Consider the following 27349-nt stretch of genomic DNA (forward strand, 5'->3'; position numbering starts at 1 on the left):
CTCAGGAAGGTTCTCAAGCCCCGAGCAGCGTCCAGGCCGGAAACAAGATTGTAGCGGCCTACAATTTGACATATTGAGGCCTCTCGGGTGTTTTTAGTTCTTAATTCAGGTACCCCATAACAAAGATCATCTACCCTGGGTTCATATTCTGACTCAGCACTTGAACTGAACTTCATCTCTGGGCGTCTTAATTTTCACATTAACGACCTGCTCGCTACGTGAGGACGCAGAGAGGGGAAGCCATCGAAGAAAGGCTCCGGGCTCCGCAGCCCTTCCCCATCTTAGCTCTCCCAGCACAGCATGGTCACCCCGTGCCCCGGCGCCGAACACCTGCACACCTCCCCCGCGCCCGGCTGGGAGGGACACGCAGGTTGTCCCGCCCTCGTGCTCGCTCACTGAAGACCAGGGCAAAGCCCTTCCCGCCCGGCTGGTGCGAACCCGAGCGGGCGTCAGCGGCATCGTCTGCGCCTGCGCTTGCGCCTGCGCACCAGCGCTCAGCAGAGCTCAAGGGGGGTGAAGAAGGGGCCGGCCTTCGAGCGACAGCGACGCAAGATGGCAGCCACCACAGGCTCGGGTGAGCGGAGGCGCCGGGCGTGCTAGCGGAAAGGGTGCGAGCTGGCTGGGCCGGGCCCGGGGCTTGCGGAGGCCATGATGACCCGGCCGGGGCTCCGCGCTCTGCCTACGGCTGCTCTTGGCGGCGCGGCCCGGCCCGGGACGAGCAGGCGGCGGCCGGAAGCCCGGGCGGGGGCAGTGGGGCCGTGGGCGGTGCGGCCAAACCGGAGGTTCCTTGGGCGCCTCCGGGGGGGTGGGGGTGGGGGAAGCCGGCCGAGGGGCCGAGCGAGCCCGGGAACGCCCGGACGAGGCCCGGCTAAGCCGGCCCGAGCTACGGGGATCCGGGGATGCTTGGTGGGGGACGCGGGCGCAACCCTAGGGAGCACGGGAGGAGACGGAGCCTCGCGGGCCGCAGGCGAGGCCACCTCAGGGCCCCGCGCCAATTTGGGGTCGGGGCTTCGAGATGGAGAGCTCATGGTGGTCGCTTCCTGGGGAAACCGGGACATCTGCACAGGCCGAGGCAGGGCGTCCGCAGCGGGAGCAGGCCTGGGTGGTGGAGACCAGGGTCTGCCCAGATAGGTTTCAGAGGGCGCGCTGGGAACGGTGCGCAGTGTGGGGTGGGCACGAGCAGGTGCCTCAGGAGCCCTGACGGGGGGGGGGGGTCTGTTGGGGCGTGTCATCGGTGGGAAGCCTCCTGCAGTGGGGAGCATGGGATGGGTGCAGTCCCGCAGATGTTTCTTTTAAAGAAGAAAAACCTCTTCCTTCACTGGGCGGATGGAGGAAATGCCTGTTTGGTGGAAGCGGTCACTTCGATAATTGGAAAAAAAACATATGGGTTCAACTCAGAACCTCCCCACTATCTGGATGGGTGGGAGAGGAACCTTTGGATGACACGGAACGACTAGCAAGAGGGGGGAAAGGGTGGTTCTTTAGGGGAGAAGCTCTGCCAGCCTCTGGTGGGCTAAGAGAAGCCTGCAGGGTCTGCCTCAGCGCTGAGAACTTACACTTGGGTATTGGAGCCTGAGCTCTGTCGGTCTAGGGGTGGGGTAGGCATTTGCGAAGGAGATCCCCTGGGGTCTGGGCAGGCAGGAGAGCCTGGCTCTTCCAAGTGAGGGATTCAGGAGAGACTGGGTGCCCCATTTTGATGAGGAGCTTCACCTTCAGGAGTCTGGCGGTGGAGGTGGGCAAAGGGTAAGGATGGGCCACCAGCCTGGACACTGGTTGGCTTCTTGGAGCTGTGGGCAGCCCCAACAGCAGCAGAGTTAGGGGTGGGTTTGTTGGAGGGAAGTTTGTAAGGGAGCCATCTTTGCAGGGTCCTTGCGATTGTATTCCAAGGAGCCCTCCTTGTGTGGGGCGGGGGAGGGGGGGTGTAAAGGAATGCAAAGCAGACAGCCTCTATCTGGGGTCTCCTGGAGAAGGCTGTGCCCAGTGCTAAATCAGTTCATTCATCACATGACAGTGGACACTCCAGGAAGACCAAGGCTGAGGCAGGCTGGACTGGGTTGAGGCAGGAGCAGTGTCCCTGCCAGGCCTGGGAGTGCAGTGCCTGGCATCTAGTATTGGGGTGGCACTGGCACTCGGCTTGTAGCTACTTGAGACCATCTCACAATCTGGTTTGACAGCTACTTCTGACTTCTGAGACCCTGCCAGTGCTTCATAAGCACAGGGGAGGGAAGACACAGACAGCAGCAGCTGCGGTTGACTGAAATCCGGTTGACTGGAATCTGAGCGCCTGGGCTGGAATGTGGCTCAGTGGTAGCATGTTCATCTAGCATGGTGGCGGTCCTGAATTCCATCCCTAGCATGGCAATGAAGCAGAGTGCCTAGCTGCTTAGACACCATAGGATAGGCTTTGAGGTGCAGCTCTCCTCTCTTCCACAGATAGCTGCTGGGCCCTGTTGTGTCCTGTTGTGGGCAGCAAACGAGGTAGAGGCAGTGCTATCCTTGAGTTTCTTTTATTTTATTTTTTTTAATAAACATTTATCTTTGTTTTATGTATGTTGGTGTTTTGCCTACTCGTATGTCTGTGTGAGGGCATCAGATCCCCTGGAACGGGAGTTATAAACAGCTGTGAGCTGCCGTGTGGGTGTTGGGACTTGAATCCAGGACCTCTGGGAGAGCAGCCAGTGAGTGCTCTTAACCACTGAGCCATCTCTCCAGCCTGCTATCCTCAGAGTTTCATTCAAACCAGACAGAAGGCCATTCAGGGTGTTAATAAAGTGACTCCAAAAAGCAGGAAGTACTGTGAAGAAAATTGTGTGCTTTGATAATCGGGCAGGCTTCTGGGGCAACATTTGAATAGACCAGTGGTGGGGAAGGACTGGTGCAGTGGCCATAGTGGGGACAACTTGTAGAGGTGAAAGATCAAATTAAAAGGCATGGAACCAATGAGATGGTTCAGCAGGTAAAGGTCTTTGCTGAGCCTTGGGCCATGAGCTTGATCCCCAGGACCCACATTGTTTGAGGAAAGAACCAGCTTCCACAAGTTGCACTCTGATCTCCATAGGTGCTCCTTCCCCCTGTAAATAAATGCCAGGGGAGAAGATTTAAATGCCTTAGTGTTGAGCTGGAGAGAGATGACATGACTTTGGGTTTTACTAAGTGCAGAGGGAAGCCATGGAACGGAACAAGTGTCTGGTATGAAGCAGGTGCTCGTTGTATGTTGAATGAATGCTTGCCTCAAAGAGAAGGAATGATGGGGTCTGACCTGTGCCCCAAGGCAACAGAAGGCTGAGTGTGGAGTGTTAGAGTGGAAGCAGGAACTTGGTTGGTTAAACTGGAGCTTAGCCTGTGCTCCCCTCTACATCCTTCAGGTACGCTCAGGCCTGTCCACCTTTAGACTGAGCCTTTTCATTAATCTGTGCTCTGGTTGCCAGGAAACCACTGTGTAGCCTTGTAGTTCCTGTAGGGGTTGAGCTCGGGTTTTGTGGTCACTGCTGCTGGCACCTTCCCACATGGTTTGCTGCTGTGATCTTGGCCTCGGTCTCAGAGAGAGGCTGAGACAAGCACACTGCAATCATCAAGATGTTTGCAGTGGCAGGTAACTTCTGTGGTTCCAGGACTGCAGGGTATCACACAATGGCCCTTGGCTGCCAGGCTCTTCCTCTCATCCAGCAGCCCACATACTGCCCTGCCCTGCCCTGCCCTGCCCTGACAGATAACCAGATACCAAATGCCAGAGTGACAAGCCTTGGCAGGGTGCCACTGTAAATATGCATGCAGGGGCGTGGCCTCATGCACACATCCAGCTTCTAGAAATGTCACCATCTGGGCAGTAGAGATTGTAGTCTTTCCTTCCATTCACGGGTGTCCCCAGGCAGCTGAAGATGGGAAAGGAGCCCCAGTTCCCTTGGGTCTCACTGTGAGCCATTTCAGGTCCCTCACAGCCAACATCTTTTCTCCTCCATGGCCTGCCCTCAGGATAGCTGCTTCCTAATATGTTCAGCGTGAGAAGCAGAAGCCTGCCCCAAAGTGGGGTCTGCTTGGTGAGCCAGTCCAAGGGGGATTTCTTTTCTTTTTTGATGTTATTTTATCCTTTTATTTTAAGACAGGATCTCATGTAGCCCAGGTTGGTCTTCAACCCCTGTGGAGTTGAGGATGACTTTGACACACCCCTGATCCTCCTGCCTCCATCTCCTGAGTGCTGGGGTAACAGATGTGTGCTACCCGCTACCATTGTATCAAGACTTACCACTTGAGGGCTGGCGGGGTTGCTGTGTGGTGGGAGCACTTGCTGTTCTTCCAGAGGACCAGAGCTCTGCTGTCAGCACCCACTTAGGGCAGCTCACAACTGCCTGACTCCAGCTTCAGGGGATCTACTGCTTCTCTTTTGGCCTGTGGGCACTTTGTACATATGTGTCGTATACACAGACATATACATATAAATAAAAAAGGCCAGGATAGAGCTTCAGAAGAGAATTGCCAAGTGAGTTTTCATGGAGCTTTTGTTCTTCATGTTAACTTACGGGGCTGAGAATTTAGCTCATGTAGCATACCTGCCTAGCACAGCCTTCAGTTTGGTTCCTCACATCAACAGAATGACAAAATCATATTTATCTTCCTCTACCTCTGCCTTCTCCCTCTCTCTCTTACTCTGTGTCCCGAGTTGAAACTGCAGAAGTTTGATGACAGTGGAATAAACACAAGCTAGGAGTCCTCAGCGTAATCATGAAAAGGCCACAACACCTAGAGATCCCTCCTCCCCAGAGGGTCTCACTATGTAGCCTCCTGGCTGTCCTGGAACTCACTCTGTAGACCAGGCTACCCTCAAACTCAGAGATCCACCCTGCCCCTGCCTCTGCCTCCCCAGTGGTGGGACTTACAGGTGTGCACCTTTGAGTAATCTGCGCCTGCTGAGCTGGGGGCAGCTGTGTGCCCACATAGAGAAGTAGGTCATTGTCCTCATCTGTGCGCAAGCCTTCAGGCTTCTTGATTTTGTTGGGGTTTGAGTGTAGTATTTTTGTTACTGTTGTTTTGCCTCATGATCTCACTATGTAGCCTAGACTGCTCTCATACTCAGGCGTTCCTTCCTGAGCCTGGGATTACAGGTGAAGCACTGCATGCCTGGCTCTAAGACTTGAACTTGCGCTTAGAGGGCTTACTGGGTGCCGGGTACTGGCTTGAGCACATCTTTTCATTTTGCCAAACCTGTTGAGGCAGATACCTCTTGGGATGGTGAGGGAACTGAGGCCTGGGTGACATAGCAGGTATTCAGTAAACACCATGGGCTATCGTAATGAGTTCTCTGACCAGACGCTTGCAAGGGAAACTGACAAGGTGGTGAGGAGGTGTAGAAATCAGGTGTGGGACTGTCCCTGAAGATAGGGACAGAATTCAGTGCTCCTTTTGAACTGGACTTCTGGCTCCTTCTACCCCATCAGAGAAAATCTGATCTTGGTCACTGAGCTACCAGCAGTCTTCTGTCCTGTCACACTAAGCTGTAAAGATTGGTAGACTGTGGGGACTGAAGAGATGGGCTCAGTGGTGAAGAACACTGACTGCTCTTGGAAACCACCCGGGTTGGACTCCCAGCACCCACAACCATCAGTTCCAGCAGATGCAATGCCCTCTCACTTCTTAGGGCACCAGGCACACACATGGTTCACTTACATACATGCAGGCAAAACATAAATAAATCTTAAAAAAAAAAAAATAACAGGCTGCCATGGAATCTTCCATAGAAGACTCTCTATCCTCAGACAGTCTAGAGGCCTGTCCTAGACATTGCTGGGCCACCCTATGAAGCTCTTCTCCTGGATTCCCGGAGGACATCCCAGGCCAGCTCTCAGGAAGACTGGCTATCAGAACAAAAGCCATCGTTTGGCCGCTGTGCAGCTTCAGTAATACTGCCTCCCAGGGCACCTTCCAGGCCTTGTCACTTCTGAGGCTAGAGCAGCTTTCTAGTCCTGGTCCCTGAACAAGCACCTAAATAATAGCCAACAACTGGTCTCTCAGGACCCAGAAGTCCACCCTCATAAACTGGGGCCTGAGCCAGGCAGTTTAATTCCAACACTTAGGCAGACAGATCTTTGTGAATTTGGAGCCAGATTGGTATACAAACTTAGTTCCAGAACAGCTAGAGCTGTTACACGGAGAAATCCTGTCTCAAAAAAAGAAAGAAAGAAAGGGGGGGGGGGGGCTGGAGAGATGGCTCAGAGGTTAAGAACACTGACTGTTCTTCCAGAGGTCCTGAGTTCAATTCCCAGCAACCACATGATGGCTCACAGCCATCTATAATGAGATCTGGTACCCTATTCTGGCCTGTAGGCAGACATGGAAACCAACACTGCATACTAAATAAATAAATAAATAAATAGTTTTTTTAGGGAAGAAAGAAAAGCTAAAAAAAGTTAAATTGAAAAACAAAAAAAGGGAGGGGCTTGGGTAGGACACACAGTCTGCCAGAACTAAGAACCATGGCTATATGGTCACCAATTCTCCAAAAATATTTGTATTGTAACTATTTGTTTGTTTATTTTTTTTTTTTAGGCAAAGTCTTACTCTTTAGTTCAGGCTGGCCTGGAACTTGTGATAATCCTCCTGCTTCAGCCTCTTTAGTGCTGCAGTTACATATATGAGCCACTGCATGAGGTTCCCAAAAGATATTTTTATTTTTTAGACAGAGTTTCACTGTACAGTTGTAGCTGACCTCAGACTCAGATACTGCCTCTGCCTCTCGGGTGCTGGGGTTAAATCCATGTGTGTCCTTGTCTGTATAAACCGGGCTGGCCTCAACTCACTGTGTAGTCCAGGCTGGCCTCCAACTCAGAGATCCGCCTGGCTCACCTGAATTTTTTTTGTGCATTTGTTTTTGAGGCTGTATTTCATGATATCAGACTGATCTGTGCTTTCACCTCCTAGATGCTGATGTTACAGGCGCACACGCTACGCCTGGCTTTTGTTGGTGCAGACTCGGAACTTGCGTCCTCAGGCTTGCACGCTAAGCTCTTCACCAGCTGGGCCTGCTCCCCTCCTCCTTTTTAACCTTCAGTTTGTTTTAGAGACAGGATCGTGCTGTGTAGCCCTGGCTAGTCTCAGTCTTCCTGCCTTAGCTTCCTGAGGGCTGAGATTGTAGATGTGTAGGCACACCCCAGAATCCTTTTCCCAAGATTTAAAAATGTTTTTTTTCTTTTCCTTTTATTTATTTTTTTTAAATAAATCTTTATTTAAATCTATTTATTATGTATAATCTTCTGTCTGCATGTATGCTTGGATGCCAGAAGAAGGCACCAGATCTCATTACAGATGGTTGTGAGCCACCAAGTGGTTACTGGGAATTGAACTCAGGACCTCTGGAAGAACAGCCAGTGCTCTTAACCTCTGAGCCGTCTCTCCAGCTCAATTTAATATATTTCTGTGCTTTGAATTACTGTGTTCGGTGTTACCCTAGGATACCATGTAAAACATTCAGTGCTTTTTCAACCTGCATGTCATACTTTTTTTTTTCTTAGGAGAGTGGTATATGTTGTGGTATACTTTTGGAGGTCAGAGAACAACATAGTGGTAATTGGTTCTCTTCTTCCGCCACATCAGTTTCAGGGATTGAACCTCGAGTCAGGCTTGGTGACAGCTTCTTCACCTTCTGAGCCATATTTCGAGCACTTAGGTTATCACTACCTTTTGATTTTAGCTACTTTGATTTGCTTTGTGTGGTTACATGTACCTCATTGCAGGGTTGGAGGTCAGAATCCGCATGGACTGACTCTTCTGCTGTGTGGGATCCAGGCTAGAGCTCGAGGAGTCAGACTTGGCAGCCGGGCCTTGACCCTCGATTTCACTTCTTGATGTACCTGCACATCTCATTTTGACTCAGTCAGTGCTTGATTGTGCCCTGGGGTCCCAGGACTGAAGTGCCCTCAGGCCGTATGGTTCTCAGCGCTTTGTAGACTGCTGCAGAATTAGCTGCATTAGCTTCCTGTGCCCTTTCTAAGGTGTGAGACACCAGTGACACACTCACGGTTTTGCCCCGAGGAACCCTTTCTAGGGGTTGGGCATTGTCGTCTGGGTACCGTGCTTTGGAGAAGCTCAGGCCCAGCACAGAAAAGGGCCCTTCTCTTGTGAGGTTTGGTGAGGAACCAAAGCAAGGCCTAGTGACACAGACTGGTAAACCAGTCCGGCTGCCGGAAACGCAAAGGCAGGAAGATCAGAAGTTGAAAGCTCACTTCAACTGTAGAGGCAGTTCAAGACCAGCCTGCAAACCAGTGAGATGCTGCCTCAAAAGAGGTGATGTGATAATATAGTTCCACCGTAGAATACTTGAGTGGTCAGTTTCCAGCACTTCCCCTCCATTCCCCCAAAATACATTTTACTCGGATTGCTAGATTTTTTTTTGTTTTTTTAGTGGAGAAGGCTTTTGGAACCATCTGTAGTGTCGCACATCTTTAGTTCTAGCACTGCTGCTGCAGAGGCAGGTGGATCTCTTGAGTTTGAGGCCAGCCTGGTCTACAGAGCAAGTTCGAGACAACCAGAGCTATATAGAGACCCTCTCTCAAAAAAACTAAATATAAATTTTAAAAAGCTGGGCAAGTTATGACATATGCCTTTAATCCCAGTGCTAGGGAGGCAGGAGTAGGTAAATCTCTTAAGTTCAAAGCCAGCCTAGTCTACATAGCAAGTTTCAGTCAGGCCAACCAGGACTATAAGCTAGGCTGGGGACTGGGAATGAATTGCAGAGGAAAGGCTCTTGCGGCCAAGACTGACAACCTGAGTTCAATCCCAGGACCACATGGCAGAACTGACTCCTGGGTGCTACCACATGGCCTGCTGTGGCACCAGCACATCCAAACACAATATGCATGCAAAATAAGTAAAATGTAATCATTTAAAAAGCTACCAGATTTTATGATAAAACCCTCTGAGATGACTCCGTGGATAGAGGTTCCTGCCACAAAGTCTGGTGACCTGAATTTACTCCTTGGAATCTACATGGTGGAAGAAGAGAGAGCTGGCTCCTGAAAGTTGTCCTGTGACCGCCTCAAGTGCATCATGGTACACAAAATGAATAAAATGTAACTGAGAGACAAAACCCTGAGATGGAGCCAGCGAGATGGCTCTGTGGATAAAAGCATTTGCTGGCTACACCTGGAGACTTGAGTTTGATCTCCGAAACCATGTAAAAGGAAGGAGAGAATTGTGTTCACAAAGTTGTTCTCTGACCACACACGCATAGTAAATTGAAGACACTCAGATACCTCAGTTGTATGATGTTGTCATCTAGTGTTATGGTCTCGTATGTCCATCCTGGAAGCATTTATTGAGCACCATGGCTTGCCAGGGAAGGGGCAGGTTGAATGAGTCACCAGGCGCAAAGATGGTGTGAGATAGGTAAAGAGCAAAGTGGGGGAAACAGAAAGTGCTGTGTTGTAAGGAGCCACTCGGCCCCAAAATAATCACACAGAAACTGGTTCATAAATCACTGCTTGGCCCATTTGCTCTAACTTATTATTGGCTAGCTTTTATATCTTAATTTAACCCATTTCCATTAATCTGTGTATCGCCACGTGGTTGTGGCTTACAGGCAAGGTTGCCATGTAGAATTTTGTGAGTCTGAGGGCTTGTCAGCACACATCACATACCTGTTGGAGAAGACAGTGAGCAGACAGACTGACCTGAGCTCTCATGAGCAAGTGTGCTCAGATGGGAGGTGAGACGGATGTGTTGGCTTACGTTTGTTTGCTGAACAAGAGACAAGGGAATGCACGTTGAGGATGAACTCGTAACTAGCAGTCCTCTGGCCTGGGAGCGACCACAGTGAGCACAAAGGCTGGAAGAAGACAAGCTTTCTGCAAAAGCCTGAGGAGCTGCTGCTGTAGCGGCAGTGGGGCAGACCCCGGCTGTACAGGGCGGTCGGTGGTGGCTTCATATAAGGAAATGACAGTGTCCTGTCCATGGAGAAGAGGCAGGTCCGCCCGCAGTCATGAATGAGGTGATGAGCATGACAAGAAGACCGGCCTGAGATGGAAGGAGCCTGGGGATGACAGAGACTGGGGTGGGAAGTGTCTAGTGCCTGAGGCCTGTTGGCAGGTGTCTAGGGGAGGAAGGCTGTTGGTGTCAGTTTATTGGGGGTCATGGCTCCTGTGGAAGCACTTGAGCAGTGGGGCCTATCAAGAGCTCAAGGAATGGATTCATGGGCCAGATTGAGTTTGGAGGCAGGAGTTGAAAGGGCAGGGGCATGGAACTGACTATCTCATCTGATGGTCAGGGACTTAGGTGCAGCATGTCCTGATGTGGATGACCCGGTGGAAGGCGCAAATAGAGCTCCTGCATGAATGACCTTTTAGGATTGTAACTGCTGAGCGGGAGACGGTACGAGTCAGGAGAGGCTTGTTTTGGTATTTAGAAGATGCTACATTATACTGAGGGAGGGGGTACTACGGCAAGGTGGCCGTGTACCAGGCATCATCTCCACAGAACTCTCAGGGCTCACTCCTTCTGTAGAGTATTGTGCCCCCTGCCATACTGGACGGGGGGAAAGTGCTCAGCTCACAGCAAAACTGTTGTGGAATAAACAGACTGCACACACATGCGCACTCACACACTAACCGACCCATCTCAGCTCTTGCAGCTAGTCTGCTGCAGCAAGAGGATGCCTCTGGTCTCTTGGTTCTCATTGGTGACAGCATGGGTGACTCTGATCTGTGCCCGGTGGCTGCAGTGGAGCTCAGTAGAGAAGTGCTTTCCTGGCACGTGCTGCTGTCATATATGCTCTGCACGCTTTTCTTTACTTTTCAGTCTTGGGTGTGTGGCAGGGGGCGAGTCTCCCTTTGTAGCTCATGCAAGTGCCACCAAGCCTGTCTTCTCCTTTTTGGTGCTGAGTGAAACCCGGAGTTTCACACAGGCTGTATGACACTGTTTTCTGAACTATTTGTACCCTCACTCCACTTCCCACTTTTTAAATATTTTGAGATGGACTAAGTTGCCCAGCCAACTCTTGAACTTGCCAAGTCTTCAGCCTCAGCCTCCTGAGCACATGGGTTGCAGCCCTGTATTGTCACACCAGCTTCGGTTTTATCAAGTGCATATCTGAAGCCTGTCAAGTCCAGGATGAGGGTGTGGGAAGTATTGCCCCTTTGGTAACCTAGGAGTGACGCCTTGCACAGCACATGCCTCCCACCACCTCCCCACCATGGTGTACACATCCTGCTGACTCAGTTTAGATTCCTCCTTAATACCTGCCAGGCCTGCAGGGAGTCAGTGGCAGGTGATTGTCACTTCCTCTTCTGGCAGACACCATCCTAAGCCATGGTAGAAGCAGTCCAAAGCTGGGCCATGCCTGCTGGCTCATCCTGACACTGGACAGAGACTTGGTTTCCCTTTTCTCTGCTTCTCCTCAGAGCCACGTGCAGCTCCCCACATATCCTTAAGGGGTGGCCCAGTCATTGGGGCTCCCATACCTGTCACTTCAAGAGCCTACCAGCGTCCATGGTTAGGAAGGCTGCTCAGTGGTAGATCCTGTTTCTCACTGTTTCCTCCCATTGGCTGCAGTTGAATGTTGGTTTTTGTACTGAGATTCTATGTTCTTTCCTGCTTCCCATGTTGTCTGGTGCTAGACGCAGAGCTGCCACACTGAATGAGAGTGGATACTCTTGTGTTGTTGATTGTTTTTGAGACCAAGTCTTATTAACTAGCCATGGCCGACTGGAACTTGCTATATACACCAGACTGACCTTAAACTCACAGAGATCCTCCTGCCTCTGCCTCCAGAGTGCTTGACTAAAGGTGTGTGCCACCACATCCAACATGTTGATAATTTACGTAAAAGGATCCTGTTGTTTATAGACAGGGTCTTGAGTAGTCTAGGTTAGCTTCAACTCCCTTTTATGCTGAGGATGACTTTGGACTTATGGTCCTACTACGCCAGCCTCCAGAGTACTCGGATGCAGGCATTAAACACTTCTCGGCTGTCCAGAGGTGAAGAGTCTAGACAGTTTTCCTCTGTAGCCCATGAGGGGTTGGCACAGGAGTTCAGTGCATCCTCAGGCTAAATGGGGACCCTCACTCCTGACTTCAGTCAGCTGTCACTATTTCCCCAAAACTTTTAATCAAAATTTTAATGAGAATTAAAATTTGTTTAGAAAATAGATAAGTTGTAGCAAGGCATGATGACACACACTGTTGATCCCAACAGAGGCAGACAGATCTTTGTGAGTTCAAGGCCAGCTTGGTCTACATAGTTCCTGGACACCCAGGACTATGTAGGGAGACCCTGCCGCCCAAAAAAAATTGGGGGAAGGGAATGAATTGGAAAGTAACATACTAGCCAGAGACAATGGTGCAAACCTGTCATCCCAGTTGCTCCAGCTGCTGAGGCTGGAGGATCGAAATCATCGTCGGCTTTGTGGTGAGTTTGAGATCAGCCTGAGTTACAGGAGACTGTCTCAACAGATATTTTGGACCCGCTTGGTGGGCGGGGGGATACCAAGGGCTGGTGGAGTACTTGGGGTATATGTGTATGGGCATGTGTGCCATGGCATGAGTGCAGAGGTCAGAGGACAACTTGTGGGAGTCGGTTCACGTGGCTTCCAGGGGTAGGTCAGATGGTCAGGCTTGGTGGCAGCCACCTTTACATGCTGAGCCAGCTCACTGGTCCCCAGCCCGACAGAAGAAAACAGATTACTAAGATCAAGTGTCCTAGATCTGAGTCCCCGGAGAAGGTGAAGGAGTCTGTCTTAGGACTGTCAGAAGGACGTCGTCTATAGAGACTAAGAAGTGCAAAGGCCCGGTGGTGGGACCTTGCTAGGAGTGCTGTGAGTGCACACGCTTGCACGTGAGCTCACACACACCGTATTTTCAGCTAAGGAGGCTGAGGCAAGAAGGTAATGTAGATCTGGGCCAAGGTGCAGAAGGAAGGAGGGAATCACTGCAGCCATTGTGTCCACAGATGCCTCTGCAAACATCATCCCAGTCTGTATCCTTCCCGGCTTTATTGAGTTATCTTCCACCATCTGAACTGCTGTAACCGTTCTCGCTCTCTCTCTCGCACGCTCTCTCTCTCTCTCTCTCCCCCCCTCTTCTTCCCCCTCTCTCTCACCCCCCCTCCAGGAAGTCCAAAGTCAAGCCCTCTGATGTCTTCTGAGACCCCTCCCTTTTGCTTGCAGGTTGATTCCTGCTTCCTGTGTCCCTACGACCTTTCTCCCAAGCTGCCTCCTTCTTAGTTCAGGAGGAACAGGAGTTAGTTCATGAATCCATGACTGTCTTACCTTTACCTTGGCAGGGTTGAAACCCAGGGCCTCATGCCCACTAGGCAGGAACTGTTGCTGAGTTGGGCCTGGCCCATAGACTGTCCACTAGTAAAGCCTTCAGATGGGGCGGTCATGGCCGTCTAGCAGTGTAACTGGTGCTCTTTGGTCCTTCGTTTCTGCTCTTGTGGACTTTAGTGACACTCAGGAGTGATATACAGTCATTTGTATAGGCACGTTTGTATTATTATTAAACATTTAAGTTTAGGGCTGATTTAAATTTAATTTTGGAGGCTCACGACCAGCTGTAACTCCAGCTCCAGGGGATCTCTCTTCTGGCCTCTGTGGGTACCACACTCAACATGCACAAATACACTTTATCCATATGGTTTGGGTTTTTTTATTTGTTTGTTTGTTTATTTTTTGTTTTTAATTTGGCTTGGTTTTGTCTTTGTTTTTTTTGGTTTGGTTTGGTTTTCCAAGACAGGGTCTCTCTGTATATCCTTGACTGTCCTGGAACATGATCTGTATGTCAGGCTGGCCTTGCAAACTCAGAGATCTGCCTGCTTCTGCCTCCCCAGTGCTAGAATTAAAGGTGTGCACCGCCACCACCCGGCTATATGTGATTATTAAAAAAGAAATTAAGACCGGGCGATGGTGGCACATGTCTTTAATTTCAGCACGGGGAGGCAGAGGCAGGTGGTTCTCTGTGAGTTCAAGGCCAGCCTGGTCTACAGAGTGAGTTCCAGGGCTGGCTCCATTGATACTGAGAAACCCTGTCTCAGAGAGAGAGACAGAGACAGATATATTAAGGGCCGTGAAGGCAGCTCAGCACTTAAAGGTATTCACTGCTGACAGACTGGGTTTGATCCCTGAGAAGAAACTTGTGCAGGTTGCCCTCTGACCTACATACACATACATGTATGTTAATGTTATAAAAAATTAAGAGTGACCAAATGTGGTACACGCCTTTAATCCTAGCACTTGGGAAACAGAGGCAGGAGGATCTCTTTTGAGTTTGAGGCCAGCCTAGGCTACATATGAAGACTCTGTTTCTAATAGCAGTAGTAGTTAGATTTAACTCTGAGGTGTGCAAGCACATGAGAATGCAGGCACGCACACCTGTCCACACGGTACAGGACACAGTTTCACAGTCAGAAGCTCGCCTGACTCCATCCAAGTGATGGGGTCACAGGCACATAGGCTTGTTCACCAATGCCCCAATGTCTACATGGATGTTGGGATTTGAACTCAGGTCCTCGTGCTTGCAGTGCAAGTGCTCTTGCCATTGAGCTGTCTACCAATCCTCTCCTCTAAACAGAATAATTGTGTTGTTTTTGTTTTGTCTCTGATATCCAAATCTCTTTTAGCTTCATGTGTGCTGTAGAACGTCACCAGCCAGACCGTGCAGTTGGCTCTCCTGAGTGTGACAAATGCGGGTGGTTCCCAAGCCCGTGAGTCAAGTATGCTTTTAGATTTTTGCTGTGCCGTTTGTCGTCACCCCGCCCCCAGGACCACGTGTGCTGTTGTGTAGTGTTCTCAGTCAGATGGCTCTTTTGCTTGCACACTTGTCCTGAGGATGGCTCGGGTGATACTGACTTGTAAGACTTGGTTTTGAGCCTCAACACTCAAATAGAAAGCCAGGCAGACAGGCATGGTCTGTGATCTCAGTGTTTGGAGGTGGGGGCAGGATCCCTGGGGTTCAGTGGCCAGCCTTTGTAGTCTGTCGTGAACGTCGGGCCACTGAGAGATCCTGCCTCAAAAACAAAACAAAATAAAAAATAAAAGCGAGGTGGCCAGCTCCTGTGGAATGACACTGAGGTACATGCATGTGCACAGTTCTTTGAGACAGGGTTTCTCTGTACAACGCTGGCTGCCCTGGAACTCACTCTGTAGTCCAGACTGGCCTCAAAATCTGCCTGCCTCTGTCTCCCGAGTGCTGGGATTAAAGACATGCACCAGCATTCCCAGCTTCAAGCATGATTTTTTTTAAAAAAGGACCTTTACTGTTCCTGTAAATGGGAGATAGGATAATGTTATTTGCCTTAAATAAATTCTGTAGTGCTGGAAATAGAAGCGGGAGCTGCCTGCTGGGCCATGCTCTGCCTCTGAGCTACTGCATCCCAGCAGTAAGAAGTCACTCTCGCCAGGAGGTGGTGGCACACACCTTTAATCCCAGCACTCGGGAGGCAGAGACAGGTGGATCTCTGTGAGTTCGAGGCCAGCCAAGGCTACACAGAAAAACTCTGCAAAAAAATATAAAGACACTCTTATTTTAGTGAGAATGGAATCCAGGTCCTTTCAACTGGTAGGCCCTGTACTGCTCCTAGCCCAGTAAGTCACAATAATTGTGGCTCTAGCCGGGCGGTGGTGGCACACACCTTTAATCCCAGCACTCGGGAGGCAGAGACAGGTGGATCTCTTGTGAGTTCGAGGCCAGCCTGGTCTACAAGAGCTAGTTCCAGGACAGGAACCAAAAGCTACAGAGAAACCCTGTCTAGAAAAATAAAAAAAATAATAATAATAATTGTGGCTCTGGAGGATGAAGCACTCCATCACTGCCAAAGTCATCTCTTGGTCCATGAGCAAGTTTGTTCCAGATACTCACACCAAACCTTTGGATGCTAGAGTTAACCTCTCTTAAACACCACAGGCCACTTGACAGAAATCCTGTCTGCTTGAACCATGCACTCCTTGCTACATGGCCACTGGTCCTTTTCGGCACCCCCATCCCCACCCTCAATAGCACTTGGGGTCTGTCTGAATTGGGAGAAAACCTCAGGTCACTCTTGAGAGCTCCAGTGGCCTCTCCTGTTCCCCAGGTACTGCGCTGTCAGAGCCGTTTCCTCTGCTGGGTTGGCATCTGCACTCTGCTTCTTGGCACTTAGAAATATCAGAACTTATTATGTCTGTCCCATGCCTCCCCAGTGGGCTCCAGGAAAACAGGCACCGCTCTGCCTGTCTCCCATGGCTGCCACAGTGGGGCAAGTGAGCTGGTGCTGACCTGTGCTTTGCACGTGAGAAAGCTCAGGGCGCATCAGGACCTCTCTCTTCTGGTCTCCTCGGCCTTTCCCCACTGTGCTACAGAGTGAGTGCTGGAGTCAGGTAGGTGAGGGGCTGGCTCAGTGTTCAAAGAGAGCCTGTGGCTTGTGTAGATCTTTTTTTTTTTTTTTTGGTTTTTTTTTTTTTTTGGTTTTTCGAGACAGGGTTTCTCTGTGGCTTTGGAGCCTGTCCTGGAACTAGCTCTTGTAGACCAGGCTGGTCTTGAATGCTTGTGTAGATCTTAAGGGTCCCCCTCCCCCCAGGGAAAGTCCAGGGGAGTCCAGGAGTGAGCTGTCAACTGTCACCGCTGGCATTTGTGCCCCCAGTTTGAGCTCTGTACAAGACACCTTGCTTGACCTTGACATGGTTCAGGGCTCTGGCAATGTTTCTGTGTTGCCTTCATGGACAGCTTGCTGGGCTTTGGGACTAAAAAGTTAGTCAGAACCAGCTGTTTTTGTGGCATTTTTTACAAGCGAGGAAAGGAGCCCTGGCTTCCCAACTGGGAAAGCCTTGAGAGCCTGCCTTTGGCACCTCTGCTGACAGCCGCTTGTCGGAACAGCATTTCTTGGGGTACAATGCTTGTGCCTCTAAGGCCACGTGAGTCATCCCAGCTAGGAGCATCTCCAAGTTTCTGCAGCCTCCAAAATGTGCCATGCTGGGACCAGGTGAAAGAAAGCGCTATGTTCCAGGCCACAGTTTGCATTTGGTGTGGCCTTTCCTCTCAGCCAGCTCTTGGACCCGAAGGAAGCAACATCTAGACTGGGAGTTGGGATGGGGTGTGTGGAAGGGCTGGGGTGACTGAGCACCCCTCCGGCTCCCCAGGGCTCAGTGTGTGCTGCCAGTGAGACCTGGGAGCTGCGTGCATGCTGCCCTTGTGTTGAGACAGCGGCAATGAGCAGCCTGCTCTAGGCTTACAACTTCCCCTGGACTTGCTAGCATCTTGAATTTCTTTCCATTTGTTTTAGGAGTAAAAGTCCCTCGAAATTTCCGACTGTTGGAAGAGCTGGAAGAAGGCCAGAAAGGAGTAGGCGACGGCACAGTTAGCTGGGGTCTAGAGGACGACGAAGACATGACACTTACAAGATGGACAGGGATGATAATTGGGCCTCCAAGAGTAAGCACCAAGCCATGACTACAGCTGTCTTTGTCTCAAGTGCACTGTGCCTCCTTCTAAAGCAATGGTAGCCTTGTGGGCAAACACTCACCAGCAATGTTTTCTGAAATGTGGCTGTTCTTTCTCTGGCCAGTTTCAGTTTATACATTTGAGCCCCTCTGGTGAGGTATGACCCTCTTGGGTGAGTCAATCCTGTACAGTCTGTAGTATGAGTTTACATGACAGTGTAGACCTTTGAGCTGGTGCGTCTCAGGCTGAACAAGCTCTGAGCACCTGGGCTGCCAGCACATTCCTGAGACAGCAGCCACCACTGCCCAGCTGTACTGTGCCTTTGTGTACTGCTCGTCAGCTGAGCATAGGTTCTGTTTCCGCCTGTCAGTGCTGCTGGGTCCAAAGGTATTTTTTAAAGCCAGGGCCTGTGAGAGCTCTGGTTTGTGAGGTCCTGGCCAGTTGTGTCTGAGTACATAGCCCTCCAGAAGTGAATTTAGTGCTCAAGGTTGCTGTCAGGTCTTCCTACAAAGCCACATTCCAGGTCACAGGTGGGGAAGCTGACCCAGGAGTGAAGTCACCTGCCCTGGGTCTGGTTGCCAAGCCTGTGCTCCCTGCCTGCTAGGCCACACTGACACGCTCCGCTTGAGAAGTTGAGTTTTCATTGGTCAGCACTGGGGGGTGGGGAGTAGATATACGTCTACTTCTTGGTGCAGGAGAGAATCTGGCAGAAGGAAAGACCCTAGAATGGGACACTCCTGCAGATGAGCACTGGGAGGTGTGGCCTGAATGTGGCTAGACCTATCTAGTGTGTTTGTGCCTAAGGGTGACAGCTTCCGTCCTTTTTAGCTTGAGCAAGGTGCTGCCTGTGCACTTTGGAGATTGGAGGAGTCCAGATGTAGGCAGCAGGAGCTGACACCTGCCTCAGGCTCATTAGCATTCAGAGACTTGAAGTTCCTTTTAGAGGATCATTGATACTGTTGGGGAATGGCCAGCCTTGCACCTTACTTGCACCTTCCTAAGTCATGTTCATGATTCTGTTGCCGGGTACAGAGAGTTAGTACAGTCTGTTGTGCCCATTTCCCTTCTCCCTGTGACAGCAGCATGCTGACTCCCTAGGGCACCGGGGTGCTCGTATAGATGGCTCTGCAACCCTTTCTTTGCTGAGGGGATCCAGCCTCTAGAGAGTCCTTCTCCTCAGAGTATCTGCACAACTGTGGGAACCAGCTGACAGGTTCCCAGGCTCAGCAGACTGAGAGCAGAGCGCGTGCGGCACTGAGCCACCGCTGCACTAGGTGCTGATTCCTGTTGAGGCTACAGTTGCCTGAATCCCCGCATGTGGCAGTGGAGGCAGGAGGGTCAGTCGTGGTAATCTTTACCACGTGGGGAATTTCAAGCCAATCTGTATCCTTGATGCTATCTCAAGAGACAGGTGGGCTGAAGGTGACTCAGAGGTCAGGAGCGCTCGTTACTCTTGCAGAGGACTCAGGTTCCATCCCGGCACCCATATGATGGCTCACTCCAGCTCCAGGACCCACATAAATGTGAGCAAAACGAAAGGAACAGGTAGACAGAAATCTAGAACAGCCCATAAATGGTATTGAAAATACTCTGCTCTGTTTAAATGCAGGCTGGGTGTGGTACAGCGCACATCTGTAAACTAGAAGGGGAAGCACGAATGCTACAAGTTCAAGGCAGCTTGGGCTACACGCCAAGGCCCTGTCTCTAACGAGCAGAAACTGGTGGATTACCCTTTTCTGAGATGGGCATAGAGCCGAGAGAGCTGCTACAGCACTGAGTGCTCTCTGTGTGCTACTATGTGCACCTGCCCTGCAGCCCTGGTATGACAAGGCCATATTAGACCTCACAAATGCTTGCTTGGCAAATCATGCATCGTGCCACTGAGCCACACCCCAAACATGCCTGCACATCTTTTATTAAGACAGGGTCTTGAGCCAGGCAATGGTGGCTCAGACCTGTAATCCCAGCTCTTGGAAGGTTGGGGCAGGACGATCACTATTGGTTAGAGGCCAGCCTGGGCTACATAGCCAGACCCCATCTCAAAAATAGAGCAGGATTTTGCTTTGCAGACTACACTGGCCTTGAACTTGGCAGCTTCTTGCCCCAGCCTCCCAAATGCTGGGGCCTAGAACTTTGCACAAGGCAGGCAGGTGCTCTGCCACGGGGCTTTTCTTAGTTTAACTGTGTGTTTGGTATAGGGAATGTGTCTGCAGATGCCCAAGGAAGCCAGAGGTATTGGATTCCCTGGAGCTGGATTTAACAGGAAGCTATGGTCTGCCAACAGAGGGGCTGGGAACTGAGTGGGTCCTCTGCAAGAACAGAATAAGCTCTTAATAGCTAAGCCGTCTCTGGCCCGCAGTCCTTGATTTCTGAGATACAGGTAGACAGTGTAGTGCGGCTTTAAACCAAGACTCTCTTGCTCTGCTTCTGATGTACTGAGATTACATGTATGTCACCGTGCTTGGTTTAGAGTGTGCTCCTAATGTGCATAATCTTCAAGTTTTTCTCAGTGCCCTGACAAAAGGAGGAGAGGATTGAGAGCTGGTGCTCAGTAAGTGCCCTCCATGTGGTCTGGGGCCCCAGTCAGTGATGGTGTTACAATGTACAGAGTAGCTCAGTGAGCAAGGAACTTGCTGCCATGCCTGGCAGCCAGAGTTCAATGTGTACACATGTACGCACACACAAATTAGTGAACAAATGGCATTTAGCTAACAAGACCACCACAGTATCCGTCACTTAACATGCTGGCGGTGACTTCTTCCCCCTCCCACCCTGAGCTGCACCTGCAGTACTTTGTACCTTTGCACTGCCCAGAGGAACTTTATCCTGGGTGTGCCTGCTTAGTTTACCCTCTCATTGTGGTAGCATTGGGACTGACACCTATGGCTTGTGATGGAAATTTTTGTGTTTTCAGTTTTTTGGGTTACGTACCTAGGACTGGCATTGCCAGATTAGTGACAGCCGTTCAGCGCCTGAGGAGCTGCCTGTCCCACTGTTACTAACACGCTCTTTCCTGGTCCTTTTCTCTTTTAATGTTTTATTCGAGACAGGGCATCTCTGTGTAGCCTGGTTGTTCTGGAACTCGCTCTGTAGACTGGGCTAGCTTGCCTCGAACTCCAGAGTTTCATGTGCCTCTACCGCCTAAGTGTTGGGAGTGCACTGGGCATGCGGCCATCCCTGCCCAGCTGGGATGTTTTGCTTTGTTTCTTTTCAAGACAGGGTTTTTCTGTATAAATGGCCTTGAACTCAGGGATCTGCCTGCTTTCACCCCCCTAGTGCTGGGGCTAACGCTGTGCTTCCCGTCTACCCAGTCAGCCTGTTCTCCTTTTCTATTCATTTATTTTTTGAATTTTATTTATTTGTTTGTTTGCAGAGTTTTTTGTTTTGTTTTGTTTTTTGAGACAGGGTTTCTCTGTGTAGCTTGGAGCCTGTCATGGAACTCTCTCTGTAGACCAGGCTGGCCTGGAACTCACAGAGATCCGCCGCCTGCCTCTGTCTCCTGAGTGCTGGGATTTAAGGCTTGCGCCACCACCAGCCAGGTATTTTTTTTTTAATGTGTGGGTACTCTATATGTACAGCTGCAGGCCAGAAGAGGGCATCAGATCTCATTATAGATGGTTACGAGCCACATGTGGTTGCTGGGAATTGAACTTGGGAACCTCAGGAAGAGCAGCCAGTGCTCTTAACCACTGAGCCATCTCTCCAGCCCCTGTTCTCCTTTTAAAACCTATGCCTTCATTGTTTTGCTTTAGGAGACATTTTAGAGTCTGTAACCCAGATTGGCCTGGAATTTAGAGCAATCCTTCTGCCTCAACCTCCCAAAAGCTGAGTCGTTGTCATGAACCACCACACCTGACATTCCAATAGTTTTGATTAAACTTGGTTCTCTGATGTTAAAAACAGAGTCATACAAGCAACTATTTCTAGGTTCCTGGTGTGGGTGTTCTGCTCTATGATTGGTTCATAAGGCGTGTGCTCTGGAACTAAGAACCGACTTGGTGTTTTGAGTTGGGATCTTATGTAGTATAGACTGATCTTGAACTCCTGAACTTCCTCATTCTACCTCCTAAATTATGGGTATGTACCATAACCCCCACATAATCTCTGACATAATCAGATTTTTTTTAAGATAGGCAGAGGCAGATGGGTCTCTGAGTTTGAGGCCAACCTGGTCTACAGAGTGTGAGTTCCAAGACAGCCAGGGTTACACAGAGAGACCCTATCTCATAACATCTAAGATAGGGTCTCAGGTCTCAGTCACTGCTAGCCTGGAACTCACTATGTCAGTTTAAACTGGCAGAGTTGTGCCTGCCTCAACCTCCTAAGTGCTGAGATCCAAAGTGTGTGCAAGCAACTTTATTTATTTTTAGCATTTAGTTGTTTATGGGGCTGGAAAGAATGGCTCAGGAGCTAGAGAGCTTGCTACTCCAGAGGATCAAGATTCCATCCTGGCTTCCATGCTGTGGTGGTCTTGTTAACTGAATACCATTCGTTCACTCACTAATCGGTGCGTGCATGCGTGTGCGTACATACACTGAACTCTGGCTGCCACCTCAGGCCTTTCTGGCTCCCGTGGGCGTTTCACACACATACACAAACAAATTTTTATATATATATATATATATATATATATATATATTCATAATAAATTCTTTACACATATTTGCCTATATATGCATTACATGTATGTGCATTACAGCGTGCATGGGGTCAGAGGCCACTCTGAAGTTCTCTTACCCTGTGGATCCCAGGGAAGTGAGCTCAGGTGTCAAACGTCTTTACCTGCTGGATCAGCTCACTGGCCCTTGTCAGAGCATCTCAGTAGAACCCCTGAGGGACTCAGCTCTTTGCTTATTCATTTTAGTGTTGGGGACTGATGTTAGGGCCCCTGCATGCCAGGCAGGTGCTGGGGTTTTTTTTTGTTTGTTGGTTTGTTTGTTTTTGTTTATTTTTGATTTTTCGAGACAGGGTTTCTCTGTAGCTTTTTGGTTCCTGTCCTGGAACTAGCTCTTGTAGACCAGGCTGGCCTCGAAGTCACTGAGATCCACCTGCCTCTGCCTCCCGAGTGCTGGGATTAAAGGCGTGCGCCACCACCGCCCGGCCCAGGTGCTGTTTTTGAGACAGTTCGTCAACACACTGCCCAGGCTGCCCTTGAAAACTCTGTAGCCCTGGCAGGGCTGGAACGTAAATCAGTTGGCCTCAGCCCCCTGTACCTCAGTCACAGGTCTGGACTTCCTGGCCCAGGTTGCCTGTTTATTTTTGCTAGTTTGGTTGTTTTTGTGTGTGTGTATTCATTGAGTTGTTCTGTGTTAGATGAGACCCCCTTGCACAGAGCTGCAGGTGCACACCACTGCATTAATGAAGCTGTAACTTGTGTTGGTTGGAGTTTTCTGCTGTGGTGGGGACGGAGCACAACACCGTGTACACTAAGCAAACCATACCCCAGCTGCTGGGTTTTTAAGAGGGCTAGTCTTTTATTCTTTTTTTTTTTTTTTTTTTTTTGGTTTTTTTCGAGACAGGGTTTCTCTGTGGTTTTGGAGCCTGTCCTGGAACTAGCTCTTGTAGACCAGGCTGGTCTCGAACTCACAGAGATCCGCCTGCCTCTGCCTCCCAAGTGCTGGGATTAAAGGCGTGCGCCACCACCGCCCGGCCATGAGGGCTAGTCTTTTATGTGATGTATTAGCCTGCATGTATGTCTGTGTACTATATGCATATCTGGTGTCCACTGAGGGCATCCGATCCCCTGGAACTGGAGTTACAGGCAGTTTTGAACTGCCATATGGGTGCTGGAGCTGAACCGCGGTCTTATGCAAGAGCAAGAGCTCCCTTGTTTTGTTTGTTAGTTTGTTTTTGAGGCAAGGCCTTACTCTACGGCTCTTACCTGGAATTTTGCACTTCGGCAATTTTGCCTTGGCTTCTCCTGGATGTCCCTGGAGGTTACAGCTCTTCGTGGAGTCTGTGCTGGGAGCTGAGAGGCTAACATTGCAGGCTTAGGGAGACCTCAGCGATGTGAACCCACAAGCTGTGAGGGCGCTCTTCCACCCAGACCCCCAGCCCTGCAGCTAGGTTTTGGTTGATCATGCTGGATAGATGGGTGACAGCACTCCCTAGAGAGGAAAGGAAGGAAGGAGAGAGGGGAGAGGTTGAGAGTGGCAATATCATGTTTGAGCACTGGCTTAGTCACTTGGCGTGAGAATGGTTTGCATAGGTAGGTGGGTGACCTGTGAAGAACTGACTTCTTAGACATGTCCAGTGGTTTTTAAAAAGACCCTGAGCCCAGTAGATGCCACTGTTTGCATAGGAGCAACTGTTGTGCATGCAAGACTCCTAAGGAGGGGACACTGCCATATGCGAAGGGCTCACGAAAGAAGGGCGGCCCCTGGTCCAGGGCCAGGCTCCCATGGGGGAGGTCGTGGCAGTGTTGTCTGAGGGCGCAGTCAGTGGTGCTAATGTAGGGGTTGGGCCTGCCTGTGTTCTCATGAAGCATGATTGCCTTTTTAGAGAGCAGCAGACATCTTTCATGCTCTTTTCCTCCTTTCGCCTTGGCAGACTTGCATAACAAGCACCTCTGCCCACCAAGCCATCTCCACAGCTCTCAACAGTTGACAGTTTGTTTATTCGAGACAGAGGCATACATAGCCTGGATTGGCCTCAAAGTCACTGTAGTTAGAGATAACCTTGCTCTTGGGGCTACAGGTCTGCACCACGATGCCCAGCCATAGCTGCCATTTCAGAGTTGATGCTGCTGGTGATCCGGTGCATCAGCTGCATGGCCTTTCTCACTAGATGCTGGTGGCTTCTCATGTCAGCGTTACTACGACATAGAAGGTTCTGTGGCCAGGTGGTACATGCTGTAGGAGACGTGACCTCGGGCTGGACTTGTTGGCCCTTACACCTGGGCATCACTAGCTTCGTAGTTCTGTCCTTTGCTTGTTTCTTCAAGGTCAAGGTGTGGTCCAAGGACAACAATGTCTCAGAAGTTGTCACAAGTTGTACGTCTCTTAGCTCTTTGTAACTGATATCTCTGTACCCTTTTTTTTTCCAGACAATTTATGAAAACCGAATATACAGCCTTAAAATAGAATGTGGGCCTAAATACCCAGAAGCACCCCCATCTGTAAGATTTGTAACAAAAGTCAATATGAGCGGCGTGAGTAGTTCAAATGGCGTGGTAAGTCCCTCCTGCCCACGGTGCTCTTCTGGCTTATCCTCTGCAGGTTATCACAGTGTGTCTGCAGCACTGGGGCAGGGCCACTTCCATTGTGTCTTGTCACTCCTCTGAGCTCACCCCTGGAGCCCTGTCCTGTCGCTGATGAGAGTGTTGACGGGTGCAGAAACTGAGGCAGAGGCTTGGCCTTTCCGACATCTTTACATGGCCTTGACCACTGCCACGCGACGGCTTTAATATTATTTATTTATTTAATTTATTTATTTATTTTGTGGCATTGGTGTTTTGTCCGTTTGTCCTTGTTACAGTGTCAGGTCCCTGGACAACTGAGGCTACAGACAACTGTGAGCTGCCATGTGGGTGCTGGGAGTTAAACTCAAGTCCTCTGGAAGAGCAGCCAGTGCTCTTAACCGCTGAGCCTTCTTTTTAGCCTGTTTGCTTTTTCTTTCTTTTCTTTTCTTTCTCTCTCTTTCTTTTCTTTCTTTCTTTCTTTTTTGTTTTTTGAGAGGATCCTGTTCTGTAGCCATGTCTAGCTTTGGAACTCACTATGTAGCCCAGGCTGGCCTCTACCCATGGCAGTCAGTCCTCCTGCCCCCTCCCAAGTGTCTAACTGGGACCTTAACTTTCTAAGTGCATTTTTTTTTTAAAGATTTATTTCTTTATTATGTATACAATGGTCTGCCTGCATGTGTTCCTGCAGACAGAAGTTGGCACCAGATCTTATTACCAGTGGTTGTGAGCCACCATATGATTGCTGGGAATTGAACTCAGGACCTCTGGAAGAGCAGTCAATGCTCTTAACCACTGAGCCATCTCTCCATCCCCCTCTAAGTGCATTTTGACAACAGAATCTCAAATCTAGGCCTTGCCCTGGACTTCGGTGCATGAGAGCCCAGGGCCTTACTCAGGCTAGGGACCTGCCATGGAGCCACAACTCCTGAATCTCTGCTTGCCAGAGGCTTGGGGGCACCATGCCTCTGTCCTTGAAGTCTTGAGAAGATGGGCCAGAGAACTAGAAATGAACTGCCCTGTGTGTTGCTGTATTGGAGCCACCAACCCCTTGGTAACCTGAGAGACCTGGCTGCCCTGCTGCCACTCCCATCTTTATCAGCCCCACCCTGGGTGGATAGTGGAGAAAGCCAGGGTGTGGACGCCCAGGTGCTGATCCATCAGGATGGCCTGAGTTTGACCAGGTTAAGACTTCCCAAGTTCCACAGAGCTCTATTCATTCTTCTGTGCTGGGTGGGACCCAGAAAAAGGAGGCAGGCTGGCTACAGGGCAGGGAGGGCGGCTTGGCATGGCCTCTGTGTTGATGGAGTCATGTGGGCTCAACATAGCAACCTCGGGGAAAGCTTTGCTCTGGCGTCCAGGGTAATGTAGTTGTTTCCCCTCTTTGCAGGTGGACCCAAGGGCCACAGCAGTGCTGGCAAAGTGGCAGAATTCCCACAGCATCAAAGTCATCCTGCAGGAGCTTCGACGCCTGATGATGTCAAAAGAGAACATGAAGCTGCCACAGCCGCCAGAAGGACAGTGTTACAGCAATTAGACACCAGGCCAGGCCTCCCCCCCAATCCAACCTAAGTCTTCATTTTCCACAGTAGTGAATTTTCTAGATTCATCTTGTAGACCTCAAAGTCCTGGAGAGGAAACTCCACTGAGACTTCATCCTGAGACACTGTTCTGATACTAATTTCTGTCCATTTGAAATACCTGAGTTGTGCTGTGTAACATCTTCTGTCACGTGTAACCGCTGGCTGCCTAGTTGAACTTCTGGGATCAAGAAGGTGTGTTGAAATCAATTTCCTTTGGGAGCGGTGGGCACAGCTAACGCAACTGTGAACAGACACGTCACACAATCACCTGCTGCTGACACATGGCCTGGGTCTGCCTTTGCCCGCCCCACCCTCCTGCCACAGCTGTGTGGTGGCCCTTAGACTAGATGGAAAGGCTTCAGGTAGCAGCCGTGGGACTACTGCTGGGCTTGGGGTGCTTTGGCTGTACCCCTGCTCCCTTAAGTCTTAAGTGATGCCCCGTCCAAGCCATCATCTCCCCATTCCTCCACTCCCGCCCTTGGCCAAGGCTTAGATTGTAACCCTCCCCTCCCTCTGAAATTGGCCGTGGGTGAGGAATTCAGGGCTTCCCGTATCCCCACCTTTATCAAGGGGTGCTGCTTTCCCCCTCCTCAATTCCCTTGTTGCCCATCACCACCCAACACTTGCTGTGGCCAGAAGCCATCAGATGAGGTTGGAAGAGCCTGGCCTCCCTCACTTAGCTCTGGACCACACATTCACTTGCCACCAGCCTGGGAAGGGGTGCTGGGTCCTCAGCCCTGCTGCCACCATCAGCTGATGCACTTTGAGCTCAGGTCTCGAGGTGAACAGAGCAGTCACGAGGCAACAAACCTGCCAGCGCTCAGGGTCCTTGGTGATTCCGCCTAGAGAAAGGCCATGCGGAGAGTCCTAAGCGCACGGGGTTCTGTGTCGGTTCCTTTTCTCATAATCGCTTTGCTTTTACAAACTGAAGAGGTTTGGACAGGGCTCCCTGACCACCTATCCGGTCTGATGTGGAGCCTGACAGCTGGAACAGAGGCCCTGACCCTGTGGACTCAGGTTTCAGTGTTGCTGCTCCTCAGACCCTCGGCAGGGACCTGGAGGAGCTCCGTGTCATGAGTTTTCAGTGGGCCTGGCCTCCTGGCTCGTTGCCATGTTCCCCACTCTGTTCAGGACCACTAAATGTTGAAAAATGGATGCATACCGAAATAAAGGCAATTTGTTGTGTTGCAAGGTT

General features: G+C 50.4%; 1 protein-coding gene across 2 annotated transcripts; it reads left to right on the forward strand.

Annotated features, from left to right (window-relative positions):
- The first annotated feature begins 442 nt into the window (after positions 1-442).
- On the forward strand, positions 443-27349 carry Ube2v1 (ubiquitin conjugating enzyme E2 V1). 2 transcript variants are annotated; one of them, XM_057780525.1, is made up of 4 exons: positions 443-574; positions 17237-17385; positions 24440-24565; positions 25962-27349. In XM_057780525.1, the coding sequence occupies exons 1-4, from the start codon at positions 553-555 to the stop codon at positions 26106-26108; spliced, it is 444 nt and encodes a 147-aa protein (XP_057636508.1). In that variant the 5' UTR covers positions 443-552; the 3' UTR covers positions 26109-27349. The 2 variants fall into 2 exon arrangements, with proteins under 2 accessions (XP_057636508.1, XP_057636510.1); XM_057780527.1 differs by lacking the exon at positions 443-574 and adding an exon at positions 14608-14683.

The sequence above is a fragment of the Chionomys nivalis genome, chromosome 9, assembly GCF_950005125.1.
Source record: "Chionomys nivalis chromosome 9, mChiNiv1.1, whole genome shotgun sequence".
Taxonomy (NCBI): domain Eukaryota; kingdom Metazoa; phylum Chordata; class Mammalia; order Rodentia; family Cricetidae; genus Chionomys; species Chionomys nivalis.